Here is a 19469-nt window from a genome sequence, read left to right as displayed (position 1 = left end):
GAATTACCCAGCAAAAGCCTGTTTTTATCAGTCTCTCCAACATGTTTATATCAGAGCAATAAATGCCATTAAACTGGAGAGGGTAAAACAAAGATTCCCCCAAAGGCGAGGCTAAGAACAGCAGCATTAGTGAATTACAGTTGGTCATCACGAGACCGAGTGATGTATCGGTGTTGCTATACAGCAACATAGCCCTGGCCCCTCAGCAAGAACGGGGGTTTAACAACTGGCATTTATTGCTATAGATCAATACCAGCTGCCTCACTCAACAGTTTAGTTTATATCACCGGTTTTAGCCTTTCATATGTAAACAAAGTTATGCAAAGATATAAATTTGAATTTGGGGTAGTTTTTTCAAAGCTGATCTTGCACAACAACAACAACAGGAGATGCTGAGAAACGCAGGAGCGGCATGCTTGGTTTGAGTTACAAAGGCTGGTTTGAAAACCAGTCTTTCTTGAACATGCACCACGTGTGTGTGTGTACATACACGACTGTAGCAACGGCTCACAGATACCTCTTTCCACTTTCTTTTGTAATGAATGAGTTTGATTAAAAGAGCCAAAAACGCAATGCATGTGAAAGCAGCACTTTGAAAAAGCCTGACAGCGTTAGTCCTTGTTGTGGTAGGAGCAGAGCTGCTGCGAGGACCGACCGGATTTTCCTCTGTTTGCTGCACCAAACGAGCTCTTTCGGACTCAAAAACACCAGCAAAAAAATTGTGTTGTGAGCCATTTGCCCTTCAGCTCAGTGCTAGGAGCTGTAACGCCACCTTCTGATGGCTCTGGATAGTGGCCTCCAGTTGCCAGCCCGCTTCCTTCCAAGGAAAGAGCCAGGCGGGCAGGGCAGACGTGCTGCGGTGCGGAGGGAGGGAGGGCGGCTGTCCCCAGCTGGGGGCTGGTGAGGACCTGGCCGACTTCGCCTCCTTCAGACACCGCAAAATTGGTTTCACAACAAAAAACAAAAGTTCTTTTTCGAGTTTGTTATCCCTCTGCCCCCTCTAAATGCAAATATTTTCAGCAGAAAAGCAACAACTGAGAGAAAATGTATTTTTGAAGCATTGGGATTTCTTCTGTCATCTCTGAAAGCGTTTTGAACCCTTTTCCCCCTCCTGTTTTTCATCATCTTCCGTACTTTTCTTACAGTCCTGCTGTTCACATCCTGTGTTCCCTTATGTGTCTGGACAGCCCCCATTCTTTTGCAAACCTAATGGACTGAGGTAGAGCAGAAGCTTCAGAGCTTTTTCCTACAGCAACCAGTGAATGATTTTTTTTTGCGGCACTGATCTTCTCAAAAGACAACAGTCCTGGTAGGTTGTTCATGAAAGAACAGTGTATTTCTAAACCAAATAATCACTGTCCTCTAAGGAAATTTATTAGAAGTTCAGTTCGCGTAGCAGCCTACCAAGAAACAGCAAAACGCTCTCAACCCAATGACATTTCTTAATTTTGTAACCTAAATACTTAAGGGATAACAATGTAATTCCTAGAAGTGACAGAAGCAACTCTGATCTCCCTTTCTCTCAAGACCAAAAAGCCAGAACCGCAAGTATTCAGATTATGGCAAAGTGGCTTCAGAGTACTGTTGCAAATCTGCTACGCATTCCGTACCGCAAGAACGAGAGGATATAATTATGAGAAATGGAACAAAAAAGGCATGCCTCCTCCTCACACACCCAAAGCACCACTCTCAGCAGAAGCTCTTAAAAATATATAGTATCTTGTTTCATCTGGAAAGCAAGAATAACACTTTCCGAAAGAAAACAAAAAGGACAGAGACAGCACACCTTCCTTCTTTATCCTGCCCCATTCTCACTGTGCTTTGACAAAAGCTGGGAAGAGGAAAGAAAGAAAAAAATAAATGGTTGCAATGAAATGGAAAGAATTCTGTATTGTTAGTCCTGCAGAGGTGGTAAGAAGCACCACTCAACCATTCTAATCACACACGGTATCTTTTTTTAAGAAAACACTAGGATTTACCATATAATTTTTTAAAAAGCAGTGTTAATACTGTACTCAAGAGTCAAGAAATGGAGGCGCTGAGGTAGTAAAATACCCCCTCAATTACATCCATAAGATTTAAAATTTTTAATGTGCAAGTCTAGACCAGAAATCATTAATTTACAAAGCAGTAAAATTTGAAGGATGGGAGCCTCTTAATTGTATATGCTCACTGCAGTAAGTGAAGTACTCAGTCACTGAAGTACAAAAATCAGTATGCTGAAGTGACTTATGCTTCATTTTTAAGGCAAAAATAGTTAACAGAACTGCATACAGTTGCAAAAATATTTACAGATATGATTAGATAAACGGTTCACTTCTAGCATGAAAATTTTCATTATGTACTTAATAGAGCAGAGTTTTATTTTAGAAGTTGCCATTAAAAATGTGAAAATCTAGGTAGGATGAGTAGTACTGACATTTTCACCTGGGCCTCCACACTCACGCCTCTCTGTCCCTAAACCTCTGTCACTGTAAGCTGTCCTCTCTCCCTGCTCATTTCCAGTCTTATGACACAGGTGCAGGGGTGTCTGAGCAGCCCCAGAGACCACAGGGGGAAAAGCTGGAATGTTAAAGATGTATGCAAAAGGTCACAACTAGAAAAAAAGAAAAAACAGATCCTGAGAAATAAAATTACTGGGGGGGTGGGAAAAAGCTATCTGCAGGTATCCAGGGATCTGCTCAGTCATCCTTGTCTTTTGCCCCATGTTTCAGGATGCGCGTGAATTCAATGTAGTTGAAATTCCCCTTTTTGTCGATGGGTGCCTCTCTGTACAGCTCATCCACCTCTTCGTCTGTGAACCTGTCTCCCATCGTCGTCAGCAGCTCCCGGAGGTAGTCTTCCTGAATGAACCCTAGGATGAGATGGATAGAGAGAAACACAAAAGGGAAGCCATTTCTCAGACGAGTCTTCAAAAGCACTAAGACAGACGTACTGACAGACATGCAATTCACTAATATAGCACGCAATACATGCATATGTACCAAAAGCCCAAAATACTTTCTTAACTGAATTCTAAAGAAATTCCTTGAATGCAAAGGGAAAGGGAGGGGAAGTTTGATGCATTTCATACAGATTTTTGAAAAGAGGGCCTCATCTGCTGTGATCTAATAATACCTACTTCCAACAGCTCAAAGTGGAAAAACAAGTTTCTGTTACTGCTAGTCTTAATTACACAAGTTGTTCTCTTAATTGAATTATATTTTTCTTGACTTAATTAGATATATTTGTGTGTCCTCTATAAACTAGTTTCCTCTGGGGACTAAATAACCACTGGCTGGCTCTTCGCTGCTGCACAATACTGTTGCTGGAGGCAGTCTACATGGATACAGTGGACTGCTGGCAAGCGTCCAGGGGAAGAGTTTAAAACAGAAAAAACTTTCAGGCAGGATTGAGCAAGTTCACTCAGGAGGGAGGAAGAACATTTACTGTAGAGAGGTAGAGGCAGAGAAGCTAGTCAAAAAAAGGTAGGATATATTATTTATTTTATGCTAAAATTTTAGCAGAAAATTTTGGAAGAAATTTGGAAGAAATGTTCTGTTAATTCTATTTCAATAGATGGGCAGAACCACCAGTTGCCAAATAATTCCAGGAGTTTAGATATTAAAAAAGGAATGCACATAACAAATGCTCGGAGAAGTTGTGGATGCCCCATCCCTGGAACTGTTCAAGGCCAGGCTGAATGAGGCTTTGAGCAACCTGGTGTAACAGAAGGTGTCCCTGCCCATGGCAGGGGGGTTGGAATATATGATCTTTAAGGTCCCTTCCAACCCAAACCATTCTGCGATTCTATGAAATGGTAGACATAAGAATGCACAAACTGCTTAAGGTTGAGATAAGACCTACTATGCCTTTAAATGCACAATAGTTGCTTCATTTGAGAAAGAAACTGGTTATTGAACTTTAGTTGAACTATCAATAACAGAACAGAGGAGGCAGAAGTATGTTCCAAAAGAAAGATACGTAAACTCTGCAGAACAGCTGGAAATCATAAGTAGACACCCACATCAACTGATGTAGATTCAATTAGAATGTGATTAAAAAAAAAGTTCTGCTTTGGAAAGAGAGTTGAATAACTTAAGCAAACAGTTCATTAGAGAAACAAAACCAAACAGGGAATCAGGGGACCAAAAGGCAATCAATAAGCATGACAAATTATCACGGGGTTGGTGTAGGCTGTGGGGAAAGGAAAAAAACATGTTTCAACATATGCTAATTAAAACCGCATCATATCCCAGTGCAGACAAGCCCTTGACTACTGACTCCAAATGAAAAAGGCTAACAGCAATGTTCTACTTTAAAAATGGCGAGAATGTTCAGTTAGCCAGGCCCATCTTAATCAGGTCAAATTTTGGAGTTGTCCAAATTTTGGAGTTGTCTCTTTACAGATGTGCGTAAAGAAGGGGAAAAATAGCTAAAACAGATTAGGCTGTCTATTCCTGCAGTCCTACAGAGACTAAGTAGTGATGAGAGATGACATAAGGATTAGCATTCAAAGAATGCAAGGCCTTTGGTGCTGCAAGTTTAGCCTCAAGGACTTCATTCCTTCTGTCTGAACAGCTAGGTGCTTAAACACTGGAAGAGGTTGCCAGACTAGGAATACACTAAAAGTTTTAGCAGCAACGAACTGTAAAGCAAACAGTACCCCCACTCTCCCTCACACACAGCTCTGATGTAGAGGGGGAGCAACAAATTAATGAAGCAAAATTTAAGATTCAGCCTGTGGCAGACAGCACAAAACAGATGACAATGCAGGATCAATGAGCAGACAAAAGATATACCAAATGCAGACAGATATAACTTTTATACTAATTTCATAGTACTACATACAACAGTAATGCTGAAGCAGTATACTCAACTAGACTGGCAATATAGGAAATGTAAGTAAAAACCAACAAGTACAACTAACTTATCCTCATCAAGAGGATCTGATTTGTATTAGTCTTTTTCAAAAGAACTACACTGATGTAGAGCTAGAAAATCAGACCCGTAACACATGCACATGGAGAGTATGAAGTGGAAAAAAAAAAAAAAAAAAGGTTTGACATAGCTGGAAATGCTTTTCTTCATTTTTAAAAGGAACAAACTGATCAGAAGCCAAATCTGAGAATAAAATGAATGAAAGGCAAACATAACACGGGTTCTACAAATACGTCACACATTATTTTGGAGACTGCATTTTGACTGTTATGAATCAAAAATCAATAAAACAGCATAACTATCTCACATGTTTCCTGGTTAAAATTTGAGGATGGCATAAGACACAAAAGAGACTGTGGAACCATTATCCTCAAATCATCCTAGGAACCAGACTGAAACATTTACCACACAGAGTTGAAAGATAATAAAATCAATCATATCAGTATACATGGGGGCCTGAACTAGTAACTTATTGTTTACATAGATGTAGAAGGTTACTGTTCAAAAGAAGTGGTAGCACAATCATTTTCTTTGTATCCTAATTCATAGGCTCTTGTTTTGGAGCATACAAAAAAAACCCCGTAGCACAGTGAGTCAGACTACCTGTGGAGAGAAAATAATTAACCTACTAACAAAACTTCCTTCTCTAGGAGATGGTAAAAGAGATTTCCCTCGAGAGGGAGGAAGTCAATTAACATTTGAAAAGGCCTTACCAACAGAAAGTCTGTTTACCTACACCTCAGCAGGAAGGGGATGCTCTTTGAAAAGGCAAAAGGTGCTAAAAATACACAGACTGAAAATAGCTGTTTGAAATGGAATAATATCCTTTGAAAGGTTCATAGCACATATCCACAGGTGAGATTGAAACATTGCGGTGGACAGTTGTGAGGAAAGTTATAGGTGCAGTGACATCTCCAGTACAAAGGCTACATAATTTCAGCACACACTAGTAAGATGTGTTCACAACATGTCAAAGCACTGATATTCTGTAATTCCGCAGAATTGCCCTAAGGACACACTTCTCCGTAATCTTAGCCTACATGAATAAATAAATAAAATCATAAACTCTAACCTCAAGATTACAGGCACAACCTTGAAAGTCTGATATAATAAAACTGAGGTCTGCATTTTCCTTTTTCCCCCCACCTTGCTATGCAAGTCAGTCCAATCTGTCATTTCTGTCTTTTAGACCCCACCCGGTTTTTACCTTTAGATCATTAAGGCTACAGCCCTTCCTGCAACCTGAAAACAAACTGAGCTGTGGGTGAGGGCATGACACATGGCATTTGTCATCACAACCATAACATACACTGGGCAAGATGAAGGTTTAAAAAGGGTTTATGTAGCCTGGACAGCCTGTCTTCAAATATTAAAAACATCAAAGAATCCAGATGCATCTCAGATATACTGCAGGGGGAGGACAAACTCAGTTGCGTTAAAGATTTTACATCCGTTACCTTTTGAATGCCATAGAAAATTACGTATTACTAATTCCTCATCTTCTTAGAGCAAATGCATCTTACTTTGCATTGCCCAGTTAAAACACTGTTCTTCAAAGCCTCACAGGAAAACATTGCTACTAGTCTTAAGTACTCACACAGAACAGCCAGTTTTTACTCTTACTCAGTAGTAAGTCAAATTCTCATTACTTGGTAGAATATGCCACCTAAAATGATTACTGTGCCATACTTCATTTATAAAGGTCCAAAACCCAACGATTTAGAAACCTAAATAAACAACGTAAAAGTACCCCCTACCCACTCCCCGCCAAATGGCTGTTTCACACACATACCTGTGGCTTCTTCATCAAAGCAAGCAAAAGCATTCCTGATTACATCTTCGGGATCGGTGCCATTTAACTTCTCACCAAACATTGTGAGGAACATTGTGAAGTTTATGGGGCCTGGAGCCTCATTCATCATGGCATCGAGGTATTCATCCGTTGGATTCTTTCCTACAAATAAAGGGATTCATATTTGGTTCAGCTTTCAAACTAAAAGAAAAAGTAATCTGTATAGTGTAATAGAAACAGAGACATCTCTCATAAGCTATCCCAAACTCAATACTTTAATTTTAACAGCACAGATTTGCTTGGCAACTGTAAACACAAAAGTGACATTACCAAGGGAGGCGAGCATATCGTGCAAGTCCTCTTTGTCAATGAAGCCATCCCTGTTCTGGTCGATCATGTTGAAGGCCTCCTTGAATTCTTGAATCTGCGACTGATCAAACATTGCAAATACATTGGAAGTGGCACGCTGAGGCCGCTTCTTGGTGGTCTTCGTCTTTGCCTTTTTGCTAGACATGTTGATTTTTGGACACTAGGGAGAGACGTAAATACAGTAAGACCAGAGTTAGATCTTAAAAAAAAAATGTACTAAGGCTTAATGTTACAGTTCACAGATACAAAACACCTGTAACACACTTCCATTTCCTCTCATCAGAACATATTTCCCTAATCAAGAAGAGAAAAAGAGAAGCAGAAAAGACAAACAAATGAAAGACAGACTCCTAACTAAAAAATGTCACTAAAAGAAGACATGAGTTAAACTTGCATTTCAGTCTTCAAAGGGACAGCTTTTGCCTGGGATCCCTTATTGATACACACACCCGACTCGTCTCAAGTCTAAAGGACGCTTTGAGAGCTGTCATTAAGCTTGTGAAAGAGCTCTGTATGGATATAGATATACGGTAACTGTGTGCAATATTAGGTAGTGGGGGAAGGAGAAACTCCACTCAGTTCACCTGAACTCTGAAGCACCTATACTTGACACCTAACAGCGGTAAGTAGTTGCTACTTTGTGTAATGTCTCTGTCCTTTCTTTGCCTTCCATTATTTAAAACACATTAAAACTAGAAGAAAACTGTGCAAGCTATGTTTCTGCTCCTAACATTAAGTTCTGCCTGACCTCCCTTTACTTTTCTGCATTTAATTTTACCTGAAATATGGTACAGGTCTTCCATACCTGAAAGCTGACTTCTGCTGCCTACTCCTTTAAGCAAAAGGACAAGAGGAAACGGGTTCAAGTTATGTCAGGGGAGGTTTAGATTGGATATTAGGAAACATTTTTTCACTGAAAGGGTTATTAAACATTGGAATAGGCTGCCCAGGGAGGTGGTGGATTCACCATCCCTGGAGGTGTTTAAAAAAAGGGTAGATGGGGCACTTAGGGACATGGTTTAGAAGTGGTTTTTGTCAGGGTAGGTTAAAGGTTGGACTTGATGATCTTAAAGGTCCCTTCCAACCTCAGCAATTCTATGATTCTATGAAAACGCGAAAGCAACCAACTCGCACTGCTTTTGTTCATCTCCCTGGAAAAACTGCTCAGAAAATGGTGTCTTCACCTGTAACACTCAGGTTAACTGAATTTGGGTCTGGATGCAGCACAGCAATGGTTCATTTCATTGCTCCCACTGCCATTGAATTTACCTTTTGCTAAGCCTGACGAGGTTTCCATCATACAGTGCTGCGGAGCAAACCTTAAGATTTTTATAAAACAACTCTGGGGAGAATGCATTTGTCCTTTAGGGTCGGTGGGATGGGATGGATGGGGCAAATCTGCACGCCAGCCCCTTTCAGCTTTAACCACAAAAGGCTGTGACCTGAAAAACAACCTGGCACCCACCCTTTGCCCTAAACTTGGAGAGAATCAAGCTCGGCCACAACGCTCAGCTCTCCAGCGAGCACAGCACTGAGGAGATTTTTTTTTAGTAGTTTTTTTTTTTTATATTATAATTATTTTTTTATTAAATGATAGGGTTTGGGGCGGGGCGGGGCGAGGGGGGGTTGGCCCCGGAGGAAGGATCTCCCTTCAAAAGCCGCATCCCGCCCCAGGCCTCAAGGGCTGCACAGGCCCCCCCCATGAAAGGACTATGGCGCCGGGGGCCCTTCCTCGCCCTCGCCGGCGTCCGTGGCTGCCGGAGCCTCAGCCTCCACCGGCGGCGAGGGCGAAGAAGGGCCCCCGGCGCCATCGCTTCTCCTCAGCAACAGCCGCCCCAACGGCTGCCGCCAACGGCTCCAACGCGCTTCCCAACGGTCACTTTCCCCACAGCCCGTTTCCGCCCCTCAAACACCATCCCCCCGCCCCGGCCGTACCCTCACGCCAACGGTCGCTACGGTGATCCCGGTACCAGACAAGAGGCGGCGGAAGGGGAAGAAAGCGACAGCGGCAACCCCAGTGCTTCCCGGAGAAACCATCGCCCTCCCGAGCGGCGGGTGAGGGGGACGAGCGGCAGGGGAGACAGCGGGTGGCGGCGGGAGAAGGGGCAGAGGGCAGCAGAATGGCGGCGACGCCTTTCCCTGTCATGGACGCAGCCTCCCCCCCTCTTCTCTTCACCCCGTCTCCTCAGGGCGGCTGGCTGGGGATGTCCCCGTCAGCCGCTTCTTCCCCCCCGCCTCCGGCAGCGTTGGCGCAGCCCGGGGGAAGTGGGGTGAAGTCAGCGGGGAAGGGATGGAGGGAGCTTATTTTTTTTTTTATTTTTTTATGTATCAGGTTGAAGATGGAACGTCGGTCCGTGTTCCTGACGCCTCAGCCGGCCCCCGCGCAGTTAACGGGTTAGTGGTGTCGTAGCAGTGAGGTAAATGAAGCCTGAGCGTTTGGTAACGTGTTGCCCGAATTAAGCGTGAGGTGCTATCCTTACACTCGGTCTTCCTCACGTGTCGCTTAAGGGGCCAGAAAAATTCTAGTTTGCATCTTTAAGTCCTCTAAATGAGCACTCCCGCGTGAACAAGACTTAACGCCTTTCAACCTTTCACAGCCATAGATTATGAGACCCCCCGGAAGATGTATTTTTGTGTATATGTTCTTCATTAAAACAGTGCGAGGGATAACACTAAGGGGTTTTTTTTTTTGTTTTGGTTTGGGTTTGGGTTGTTGTGGGGTTTTTTTTTGTTTGGTTGGTTTTTTTTGTTTTTGCTTGCTTTCATTTACTGATGTAGTATCTTAAAGAAATTGAGGTACAAGCTCATTCTAGTGCTCCCCTGAGGATGGGGTCTGAAATTACTTCAGAAGAATCATAGAATTATAGAATGGTTCAGGTTGGAAGGGACCTTAAAGATCATCGGGTTCCAACCCCCCTGCCATGGGCAGGGATACCTCCCACTAGAAGCAGTTGGGTTTTAGCATTTTAGCTTCAGCATTTTTGGATTTTTTCTGAACCGAGTGCTTATTCACATTTTGCATATTGAACTCCCATATAAATCTCTTGAGCTTCAGGAAGCTGTTGTAAAATTCTGAAACATTGTCAGATGGGAAAGCTGCACTTTGAGTCAGTTCATCATTCTTTCAACTCCTTTCCTACCTGTTACCAGTTTTGTTGGTATACAATCGGTACCCTGGTAAACAGTAACTCCTAAGAAGGAAAGGAAAAAATAAATTAACAGGGTTTTGCTGCAATTACCAATTATATTTACAAATGTAAATGGGTTATGTTTAGGCACTGTACATGCGGAAGTTAATATAATCTAGAAGTTGCAGTCACAAATTTGAAGGGAGGCACTTTAATTGCTAAACGGCACAACTTTCTTTCCCTGCCCTCCCCTCAAACCAGACGAGTTATTTCATGAGGTCTGAGAATTTTGCCTAATTAGCTTGTAAGAATACTTTCCCAATTAATTTTAATATTGCTTGTCTAAAATTTGGCTCAAAATGCAATGGAAAGAAATATTAAACTTTGCTGCTGAATTGAGAGCATGAGCTTTTTCATGGAAAAAGTTTTGGGGAAAAATCCTCTGTACTTACTAGACGTGGCACATAGTTCCAGGATAATTATGTGCAAAGTGTGAGTGGGCAGAAAAGCAGCAGAAACACCAAGATAGTAATAGAGTTATTAAAATACTCCATGATAATCTTGAACTGAATTGTCTGTTGAAATTTAATTATGAAAATAGTTATTTGATATCTTAATTTAAAATCCTTTCATCAGTTACTTTATATTGAACCACTGCTGCAAACATGCTACTCTGTATTGTACTGTTTTTCATGCTATTAAAAAGATGTTATATGAAACTTGTCACTGTGTATGTTGCTCCCAGTGTTTAACTTTCAAAGATGTGAGAAGAGGTACAGTAATATTACTCACCCAGTATGAGATCAGTGATGAAATTGTCTGTCTCTCTCAAAGCTTTTTGTCTCCAATTTGTTACATCATAGTGGAATGAGAAGCAGTTGTTTAATGCAGACCACTTTCTGTGTGATGTAAATCAGTATAAGGCTTTTACAAATGGTTCCATTTAGTGATACCACTAAAGAAACTTAAAGGGGAAAAAAGGGGTTTGTTTCACCTCTTACAATACTTGGAGATTTTTTTTTTTTTCACTCATTGACATAAATCTTAAAAAGAAAGGTAAAAAAAAAGGTCTTTTTTGTGACTGTATTAGCTTGGGCTTCAGGTCTTACTCAAGAAGATGTGATGATCTCTTGGGTGAACACCACTTTGTTTCTGCTGTTTAAACCTCCCTGTGGAGAGGATGGTGCTTGAGGATGGTAGCTGTGAGCTGCCCGCAGCCTTGAACAGTGCTTAGTTCCCTGTGACTGCGCATCCCTGGCTGATTGTGGAGAAGAGCGTGCCTGTAATCCCATTTCCTGCTGCTTTATAGGCCGTTTCTGAGAGTACAATGAAACCACAGGCTGTTTCTTGAGCATGCAGGCTCCGTTCTTGACTATGTAGGCTCCTCTGTGCTCTGATGGTGCTCCCTGGCTGCACAGAGCTGTGCTTGCAGATGACTATCTGATGGGACAGCAGGTCTGGTCTTGAAGGCGGCCTTCAGGCTTTTCTAGAACAGTCCAGGCACATGCTAGGGAGAGCGTGTTCTGGGAAGCCTGAGGTTGAAATGGCTAGCTTGGTTGCTAAGTGGTTCATCCAAACTTTTGCCACCACACAGTGCCAAGTGTGTCCAGAGTGAAGCATTCCTACAACTGCTCTGCGGAGAGAGCGCCCCGGAGCGCTTGGGGCCAGGGGGTGCCCAGGCTGCGCGTTGGAAGGATGCTCATGTGGTGCTGTACCAAGAAATAGTGCCACCTAGTGATGAGCTTCAGTTTTATACAGCGTTTGTTTTGTGGGCTGGAGAAAAATGCTTGCACTACCACATCCAAGAATGTACGCCCCAAAATTGTTTATTTCTCAGTACCGCATAATTTCCTGCATAAACCATACAAAATAGGAATTAATTTATCCATTCTGAAAACATGGTATTTTTTTTTTAAATGCGGAGCTCTTAACTCCTTCAGTTTTCTTCTTTCTACTACTTTTTCCTTCAGTTTTTCCACCTTCTTTCTCATTTATGCCAGTCTTGAGAGAAAAAAAAAAATTTAAGCAAAATGTATAAAATTATTGTATCCTTTCCATCTAAAATTCTCAAATACTTTGGTGCTGTTGAAATGTTTTCCTAGACTTGTTTTCTTTGGACTGTCTAAAAGCCTTCAAAATTATCTGTTTCATACTTAAGTTCTAATGCAATAGACAGCAAGCAATTTACAGTAAACATTTTCCCTCCTTTCACTTAATTCTCTCCATTCCCTCCCTTCTGCAGAGTTAGGATGACAGTGCGAATATTTGTGATTAACTTGTTGCTTAATGAAGCAGAATCAGTCTGTGTCATATGATGCTTCTTTAGGAATCTCATTAATGTCACAGGAACTGTGAGCAGTGGCTCACAGTAAAAGTCTGCCTAGTCCAGTGTGGCCTAGCTGTAAAGAGATGTGTATTCCGGGTGTGGAAAGCAGGGAGCAAAGCCTTATCCATCCTTTGGTGAGCTGGCATTCCCATGGACTGTGTTGGCACTGCAAAGGCAACGGCACTGAACAGGTTGGGGCCAGGGGACTGGTCTACTTGTTTGCAGTCATGTTGTACCACTTTCTTGCTCCGGGGCCAGAAAAAAAACCCAAGATCATCCCCAGCGCCTGCATTTGGCTGTACACAACAGTGAGGAGCGCAGCAAGCCTGTCAGCATTGCTCAGGCTGGAGTTTTGCTCAACATTCACATGTCGATGCTTCCTATGAAGGTGGGAACCACAAAGCTGGGGTTAAATGAGATTGTCCAAGTCTCATCCTGATTTTTCAGCAAGTCAGAGTTGGCCCATAAAGTGGGGAAGCAGAAGCCCAGCAGCTGTGTCCTCTTCCTGCTTCTTACATTTCTAGGTGGAGCACCACTGGGTTGTTTCTACTGACTCCTTGGATGCCTTCAACAAATAATAGATGCTGTGGTGTCTACCCTACCAGGTCCCTGGAGGGTCTTATTGTTTTGGTTTGTTTTGGTTTGTTTTTTGTTTTTTTTTTTCTTCCTGAACTTTGGATTCATCAGGTTTTTTGAAAATCTCTTTCTCTATATTTCCTCCTCTTTTTGGAGGAGAGCAAGCACTGGATTCTTTTAGCCTATTCATAAGGGGAGAGCAGCAGCAATGGCTATATGCAGGTATTGAGAGAAGACATAGAATCAGGGAAGCCTGTGATATCCTCCCAGAATCCTCTCCCAACCTCTTCTATGTTTTACTCACAGAGGGGTAAGCAACCCTGAGCCAGATGTGGTATTTGGTAACCAATGATGAACTACTTTCATGAGCTTGCCTAGTATGTAGTCCTTGAATTCATGTAAATTTAGCCTTCACAATATCCTTTGCAGGTGTTTTTTGATTCCTTTGCAAGGTTGCTATTTCTTACATAAAGAACTTCACCTTACTAATTTTGAACCTACCTATTTCTATTTTTATTCAGTGCTCTAGACTTTGTATTGGAAGAAAAGCCGAGTTGTGCGTCCACTTCTTTTGTGTTCTTTCCAGTTCTTTCAACTGGAACAGGTTGCCCAGAGAGGTGGTGGATGCCCCATCCCTGGAAGTTTTTAAGGCTAGGCCAGATGGGACTCTGAGCAACCTGATTTAGTGGGAGGTGTCCCTGCCCATGGCAGGGGGGTTGGAAGTAGATGATCTTGAAGGTCCCTTCCAACCCTAACAATTCTATGATTCTGTGCTACTTTTGCTTCTTGTGTGTTCTGTCAGCTGTGGCAAAGGGTCCCTCTTATGTAATTTTTCTTGTACAGAGGCTATTCCATACCCTTGCTCATCATAGAATTAAGTCTGGGGATATCCATAGGAAACAAACAAAAGAGTGTAAAAAAGGAGACTAGATTAAAAAGCATATTTGGGATTTTCACACTGAATTAAGAATTAAAAATGAGTGAAACTTCGGTGGTTTTGCCAGTTAAGAGATTTTTCTGAGTGTGTTATCACTGTCCAACCGGAGTCGCAAATGCTACTTGCAGAGGCTAAGTATTGACAGCACAATCAAATATTTCCAAATTTTGTTCTAAGTCACTTCTAGGTCAAAACAGTCATTTAACAAAAGCATTTTGACTGTCAGTTGCTTCACCTAGTATTTTGGCTCATTCTTCTGCCTTTCCATCTTCTGTTCCCTGATTGCAGCTGGCATCTGTTGTCTCTGTCACACTCTCCCAAGTGCAATGCTGTTATTAGTCAAACTGACAGTCATTCTTTTTGTAATGCTGGGAGTGTCCCAGAGTTGTTCTGGAATTTCTCCAAAAATAGCTCCAGCGCTGTGATCCAAACAGAAAACCTTTGAGAAGTTGTGAGTGAAAGAAGGGATTTTGAATCACAGAATCACAGAATTTTCAGAGTTGGAAGGGACCTCTAGAGATCATCTAGTCCAACTCCCCTGCTAGAGCAGGATTGCCTAGAGCACATCACTCAGGACTGTGTCCAGGCGGGTCTTGAAAGTCTCCAGAGAAGGGGACTCCACAACCTCCCTGGGCAGCCTGTTCCAGTGCTCTGTCACCCTCACCGTAAAGAAGTTTTTTCTCATATTTGATCGGAACTTCCTATGTTCCAGCTTGTGCCCGTTGCCCCTCGTCCTGTCACTGGGAACCAATGAAAAGAGTCTGGCACCATCCTCCTTAAACCCACCCTTTAGATGCTTGTAAACATTAATAAGGTCTCCCCTCAGCCTTCTGTTCTCCAGGCTAAAGAGTCCCAGCTCTTTCAGCCTTTCCTCATAAGGGAGATGCTCCAGTCCCTCAGTCATCTTACTTGCCTTTTGCTGGACTCGCTCCAGCAGTTCCCTGTCCCTCTTGAACTGGGGAGCCCAAAACTGGACGCAGTATTCCAGTTGTGGCCTTACCAGTGCAGAGTAGAGGGGGAAAATGACCTCCTTTGACCTACTGGCCACACTCTTCCCTATGCAGCCCAGGATTCCATTGGCCTTTTTGGCAACAAGGGCACATTGTTGGCTCATGGATAACTTACTGTCTACCAGGGCCCCCAGATCCTTTTCCTCAGAACTACTTCCCAGCAGGTCCACCCCTAACCTATACTGGTGCTTAGCATTCTTCCTCCCCAGGTGGAGGACCTTGCACTTGCTTTTGTTGAACCTCATTAGGTTCTTCTCTGCCCAGCTCTCCAGCCTGTCCAGGTCACGCTGGATGGCAGCACGGCCCTCCAGAGTGTCAGCCACCCCTCCCAGTTTGGTATCATCAGCAAACTTGCTGAGGATACACTCTGTCCCATTATCCAGGTCATTAATGAATATACTGAACAAAATTGGACCGAGTATTGACCCCTGGGGGACACCACCGGTTACAGGCCTCCAACTAGACTCTATGCCGCTGATCACAACCCTCTGAGTTCTGTCACACAGCCAGCTCTCAATCCACCTCACTGTCACCTCATCTAGCCCATACTTCCTCAGCTTCCTAATGAGGATGTTATGGGAGACAGTGTCAAAAGCCTTGCCAAAGTCAAGGTAGGTGATATCTACGGCTCTCCCCTCGTCCAGTCAGCCAGTTATAACATCACAGAAAGCTATCAGATTGGTCAAGCATGATTTAGCCTTGGTAAATCCATGTTGACCACTTCCAATAACTTCCTGTTCCTCTACATGTTTGGAGATAACATTCAGATCCAGAATGCGTGTCTTCACTTGGGTCTCTTGGAAGGCCTCAGAGCCCGACTTCTATCCTCCTGCAGGGTATTCCTGTGTTTTTGAGCACAGACCTCATAAATAAAAACGGTAAGTTACTGCTTTCCCAGGTGGTCCCTGCCACAATGTAGATGCTGAAGCATGAAAAATAAATGCTCTCAGGGAATGTACTGGAGCCTATAGAAGAAAGATAGATTCTTTCTCCATATTGAAAATGAGAAATAGCTCTGTTTTGACTTTTTGGTAACTTCCAGTGTGCATAGCTGAGGAAAAGGCGAGAACATAAGTTCTCTAGAGCGTCGTATGACAACAATATGCCAGGGCCAAGGACAAAGCAGAGAAATGCAATGGAACATAAATAAAATAAAGTCAGTCTCTGAAGTGTTGTAAAATCGGAGAAAATGAAAAACTCCAGTATGATTTATTAAATCTGCAGCTTGGACACTGTATGGATGGGCACTGAAACATGTTTGACCAGAGTATTGAGGGACTGGACTCAGCAGACAATGTGCTCCTTGCATTCCCAAGTCCGAAGTCCTTTATATATAAGAACACAAATTTAAAAAAAAAAAAAAGAAAGAAAAAGTTGAAAAGTACATCTTGGGCTGTTGATTTCTGCCAGATTTTTGTCCCTTGCTACCTGTTCGCTATGATGAAGAAGTCACGGTAGTGCCACTTGTGCTGTATGTTCTTCACTTGTTTTTTATCCCAGCTTTTAAATTCCAATAATTTTAAGCAAATCTTTGTGGGTTTTTCTCCCCTTTTTGCACTAGTTTTGAACAGAATATTGCCAGGCGCTATGATTCCACAATGATTATAAGTGAAATGCAGAATTGAGTGTTGCTAAGATATTCTCAGTAAGAAGACAGTGAGGCCTCCTGTCTTTCAGACACATGTAATTAATTGTGCTAAACCTAAGGACATAGATATGTGCCCTCCCCTTGCATGTTAAATTAGTGTTTTTATCTATCTGACAATGTATACATACAAATAAGGAAGGAAATGAAATGTGTTCAATGCTTGGCCGAAGGCCTAAAATGATATTTTAAAACATACCCAGAAAGCAGGAAGGAGCGTATTTAGTCAGGTGTTTGACATAAAAAGTCAGCTGTTATCAGCTTTCTTATTAGGTGATGTCTATGCAGGTTTGGTTGGCTGGTGGAGCAATTTCAAAATCAACGTGCTTCTTGTGGGGTGGTAATACATTGCCAGTATAAAACCTGTTGCATTAGAGATGGTTAGCTCACAATTAAGGAAGAAGAATTAGATAGAGGGGAAAAAAAATGTCTGTTAGATACAATGCTAAGTCAAGGCTCAAGTTACTTGCGTTTGACGCCAACTCTATTTTAGGAAATGCTGAGACAGGGCTTGCAGACCTCATTTTACACCCACTCACTTGAATATGCTAGACAGAGGCTGGAAATTACTGTGAAATGCTGTCTTTTAACTCCCAAGGAGCTATGCCCGCAACATTCATAAGGAAAAAGCCAAAACATAGTTCAATATTTAATTTAGTGAGGTTGTACTCACTGATACTCTAAAATTGTCAAAGTGAGGAAATTACAAATTAAATAAATAATAAATAATAAAAAATAAATAAATAAGGATTAAATAAACCTTGCAAAGTTGAGCAGCGGCAGTTTACAGGAATGCCAAAATGGATGCTGCTGTCACACACCATCTGCCCCTTTAGGCACGCATATTAAGGTTAGTGTTGACCTGCCCAATCCTGTAGTATTTGTAACTGACTTCCAAGCTTTATCACAGCACAAGGCTGGTTTACTAAGGCACTGAATCACGTCTGCGTGGCAGAGGAGTCTGCACGCAGCAAGCGGTTGGGATTTTCCAGGAGGCGGTTTGATTTCCTGCTCTCCTGCTAATTACATGCTTCTGAGAAACACGTAAACATCTTCTCTTAGATATATTACATTCATGCAAACTGCATGACCCCTTAAGCCCTGTGATGCAACGTCTGTTATGTATGAACTGTTCTCTAGGGAATATCACGTTTGGTCTGAAAGGATTCCTTGGCAGTATTTATTTCTGTATTGTTGAAATTTGCAATACAAGTTATTTTTTTAAAGGTGTAGCGCAGGGATTCCCAAAGGACATGCTACCACAGCAGCCTGTGCACTTTGCTCCCAGCAACTGAGTTTGCTGCTACCCACAATGAGTGGTCCCAGGAAAAACATGTGTACAGACTGCAGAGGAAAATGGGAGGATCAGCCTCCTTTTATCTTTTTTTTTTTCTTAAGATTAAAAGTTTCCTATCTAATATATCAAAAGTTTAGGAAAACAGTGATCTCTATGGAGTTGCAGCTCAGAGCACAACAACAATGAGCTGTGTGGAATTTATTTTTTTCCTGGTATTGTTTTTCAACATTTCATGATAACTTGTTTTTAAGTTGCATTTTGAGAGGCATTTACGGAGTTCTCCTTGCTTCAATATTGTTTGTGGCTTCTATAATACTGTTTCTGAGTTACTGTCATGCTAAATCATTTTTCCAAAGGAGGAAGTTATCTAAAAATGACAGTAGAGTTGTTTGTTTGAAAAATTAAGTAAGCAAGCCAAAATAGGTGTATGGATACATGGGCAATACCAATGGCAGATTAACTGCTGATAACCAAAATGTTCCTGACTCTGATTATTACTCACCCGTTATTTGGACTTACATTGTCTGAATGCCTTCAGTATGGTAGAAGAGCTATTTGTTGCCATTTGAAGTTCTGCAGGAACATACCAAATAATAGGTTAGCTCCTGACAAGAAAAGGCCATGGCCACGAGAAATGTGATGACAAGATTTCAGGCATTTTCCAGCTTTCGGAACCAAAAGCACACCGTTACTGATGGAAGTCCTGTGCCAGGATGGGGCCCCTGTGTTACATTTCATTTCTCAACATAAGCTAGTGATCCTAGAAACAAGCGATCTAATGATAGCTCTTAGGTCAGTGGTGAAATGGATCCTTACTTCAGAGTGTACGAGCACCACCTCTGTGACATCAGTTAATTGCTGAGCTAGTATATTAAGTTGACTTACGATGTTGTGAAATGCTTTGGTCATCTGATCACTGTGTGATAAAAGATGACTTTATTTGCTTCAATGCATCGTAAAGAACAGAAGTAAGTGTATCCTGAGTTGGTTAAAAAGCTGCATATTACAGATGTCTCCAGCAACAGTCAGAGGAGGGGGAAAACAAAAAAAAGCAGGCAAGCATATACTGGCAGCACTTCACACAGACGTTCTCCTCGTTGGAGGTTTATGTGCAGCTGCAAGAGCTCTTTGGCTTCCGTTTGACTTTTGTGGATGTAGCCTTAGAACAGGGTAAATGGGTCATGTAAAGTAAATCACTGCTTTTCAGTAGTGCTTCACAGGCCATTATATCTTGCTGTAGATGTAAGACTATTAAATGTGTGCATCAGCCTATGAAAATAGTTTTTTGTCATAAACTTCATCTGGCATGGAGCTTGGAGACCATTATAGATGAATCCCAAGGGAGAAAAGATTAGCTTCCAAGATTTTGATTGCAAAATGCTAAGTCTAAGTAATCAGAAGCTTAAGCTGTTTCAGTGACCAAAGTTATTTTTTATTTTTGGAAGTGGATTATTGATGACACATCCCTA

General features: G+C 42.1%; 1 protein-coding gene across 1 annotated transcript; it reads right to left on the bottom strand.

The window, feature by feature from the left end:
- Positions 1-1352: 1352 nt before the first annotated feature.
- Positions 1353-9130, bottom strand: LOC128905677 (myosin regulatory light chain 2, smooth muscle minor isoform-like). Its single transcript, XM_054192088.1, has 4 exons — positions 9017-9130; positions 7043-7241; positions 6713-6874; positions 1353-2854 (listed from the first exon to the last, which is right to left on the bottom strand). Exons 1-4 carry the CDS (start codon positions 9116-9118, stop codon positions 2682-2684), a joined length of 636 nt encoding a protein of 211 aa, XP_054048063.1. The 5' UTR covers positions 9119-9130; the 3' UTR covers positions 1353-2681.
- Between the last annotated feature and the right edge of the window lie 10339 nt (positions 9131-19469).

This window comes from Rissa tridactyla, chromosome 2 (genome assembly GCF_028500815.1).
Source record: "Rissa tridactyla isolate bRisTri1 chromosome 2, bRisTri1.patW.cur.20221130, whole genome shotgun sequence".
NCBI lineage: Eukaryota > Metazoa > Chordata > Aves > Charadriiformes > Laridae > Rissa > Rissa tridactyla.
The sequence above is the reverse complement of the archived record's forward strand: the minus strand, read 5'-3'. Positions and strand labels throughout refer to the sequence as shown.

Coding starts and splice junctions, on each gene's coding strand:
- LOC128905677 (XM_054192088.1), bottom strand. CDS start 9,118: ATGGTTTCTCCGGGAAGCACTGGGGTTGCCGCTGTCGCTTTCTTCCCC. Junction 7,242..9,016: donor TAGCGACCGTTGGCGTGAGG/GTACGGCCGGGG, acceptor GTCTCTCCCTAG/TGTCCAAAAATCAACATGTC. Junction 2,855..6,712: donor CTTTGATGAAGAAGCCACAG/GTATGTGTGTGA, acceptor ATCTCATCCTAG/GGTTCATTCAGGAAGACTAC.